The 1,420-nt window shown below is 66.6% G+C and overlaps 1 protein-coding gene across 1 annotated transcript in view; it reads left to right on the top strand.

The window, feature by feature from the left end:
* Positions 1–1,384, top strand: part of BRPF1 (bromodomain and PHD finger containing 1) — a gene marked incomplete at its 5' end in the record, with an annotated part of 13,908 nt that extends 12,524 nt beyond the window's left edge. The window contains 4 exons of the mRNA XM_009284540.1: positions 92–239; positions 750–886; positions 972–1,090; positions 1,214–1,384. Of these exons, the coding sequence (XP_009282815.1) occupies positions 92–239; positions 750–886; positions 972–1,090; positions 1,214–1,384 (575 nt within the window). The remainder of the gene's footprint in view (positions 1–91; positions 240–749; positions 887–971; positions 1,091–1,213) is intronic.
* Between the last annotated feature and the right edge of the window lie 36 nt (positions 1,385–1,420).

Genomic DNA, 1,420 nt, shown 5'->3' with positions numbered 1-1,420 from the left:
CCCCGGCGCAGCCGGGCGGCTGCGGCCCCGCCGGGGGCGCGTGGCAGGGTCCCGTGCGGTTGTAACGCTCTTCTGGTGGGGTGTTTTGCAGACCTGCCAGCCAACGGTTTCAGCAGCGGGAACCAGCCAGTGAAGAAGAGCTTCCTGGTGTACCGCAACGACTGCAATCTTCCCCGGAGCAGCTCCGACTCGGAGTCCAGCAGCAGCAGCAGCAGCAGCGCCGCCTCGGACCGTACCAGGTACCGTCCCCGTCCCAGCTCTGATGGCGCTGGTGCTGCCCGGGTGGCAGCGGGCGGCTCTCAGCTTTGAGTTGCCGGACGAGGAGCCTGTTTGGTGGTACCCGTCTCGTTCACCCTCCTGCTGTTAGCTAAACCCTAGAAAGCTGCGGGGTTTGTGCCTTCTTTTTAATGTAAAACCTAAAGGTGTGAGCGTGCAGCAAAGGGCCAGTAGGGAGCATGAACCGGGGAATTCCCTCTTGGCACAGCGGCCGCTCCGGCACCAGCCCCTCCGGCAGCCAGCTCCAGGGCAGGTTCCTGCCTGCGCCTCTAATTCGGATCAGTGCACGTCTTCTGGGTCCTCCCGGGTGAAACTGGGTGAGGGTCCGGCCGGCGCCCCGGCAGAAGCACCATCCCGCCTCTCTTCCTGCTACCCCCGCCAAGTCCTTCCCGACGCCAGGCTGGCCCTCTCAAAAGCAGTTTCTGGAAGCTTAACGTGGCTCCTACTGACAGCTCTGCTCCCTCTCCCCACAGCACAACGCCCTCCAAGCAGGGCAGGGGGAAGCCCTCCTTCTCCAGAGTGAACTTCCCGGAGGACAGCAGCGAGGACACGTCAGGGACGGAGAACGAGTCCTACTCCGTGGGCACGGGGCGAGGCGTGGGGCACGGCAGTAAGTACCGCGGCCGCGCGCCCGGCTGGCCCCGTCACCCGGGGGGGACACGGCTGACTCCCTTCTCCCCTCTCCTCCGGCACAGTGGTGCGCAAGGGCATGGGGCGTGGCGCGGGGTGGCTGTCCGAGGACGAGGATTCCTCCCTGGATGCCCTGGACCTGGTGTGGGCCAAGTGCCGGGGTTACCCCTCCTACCCGGCGCTGGTGAGTACCGCCGGCCGCGCGCTCCCACCCGCTGTCGGGGCCTCCAAAATCCACCTCCCCCTCCCACGGAGAGGCACTCGGGGTCGCCGTTCCCCTCTCAGCCCTCCCCCGCTCTTTCGGCAGATCATCGACCCCAAGATGCCGCGGGAAGGCATGTTCCACCACGGCGTCCCCATCCCCGTGCCCCCCTTGGAGGTGCTGAAGCTGGGGGAGCAGATGAGGGAGCAGATGACTCAGGAAGCACGCGAGCACCTCTACCTTGTCCTCTTCTTCGACAACAAGCGCACTTGGTAAGGCCGGGGCGCCGGGGGCTTTGGCGGGGGGGGGGCG

Source organism: Aptenodytes forsteri, unplaced genomic scaffold (genome assembly GCF_000699145.1).
Source record: "Aptenodytes forsteri isolate BGI_AS27 unplaced genomic scaffold, ASM69914v1 Scaffold53, whole genome shotgun sequence".
Taxonomy (NCBI): Eukaryota; Metazoa; Chordata; class Aves; order Sphenisciformes; family Spheniscidae; genus Aptenodytes; species Aptenodytes forsteri.
The sequence above is the reverse complement of the archived record's forward strand: the minus strand, read 5'-3'. Positions and strand labels throughout refer to the sequence as shown.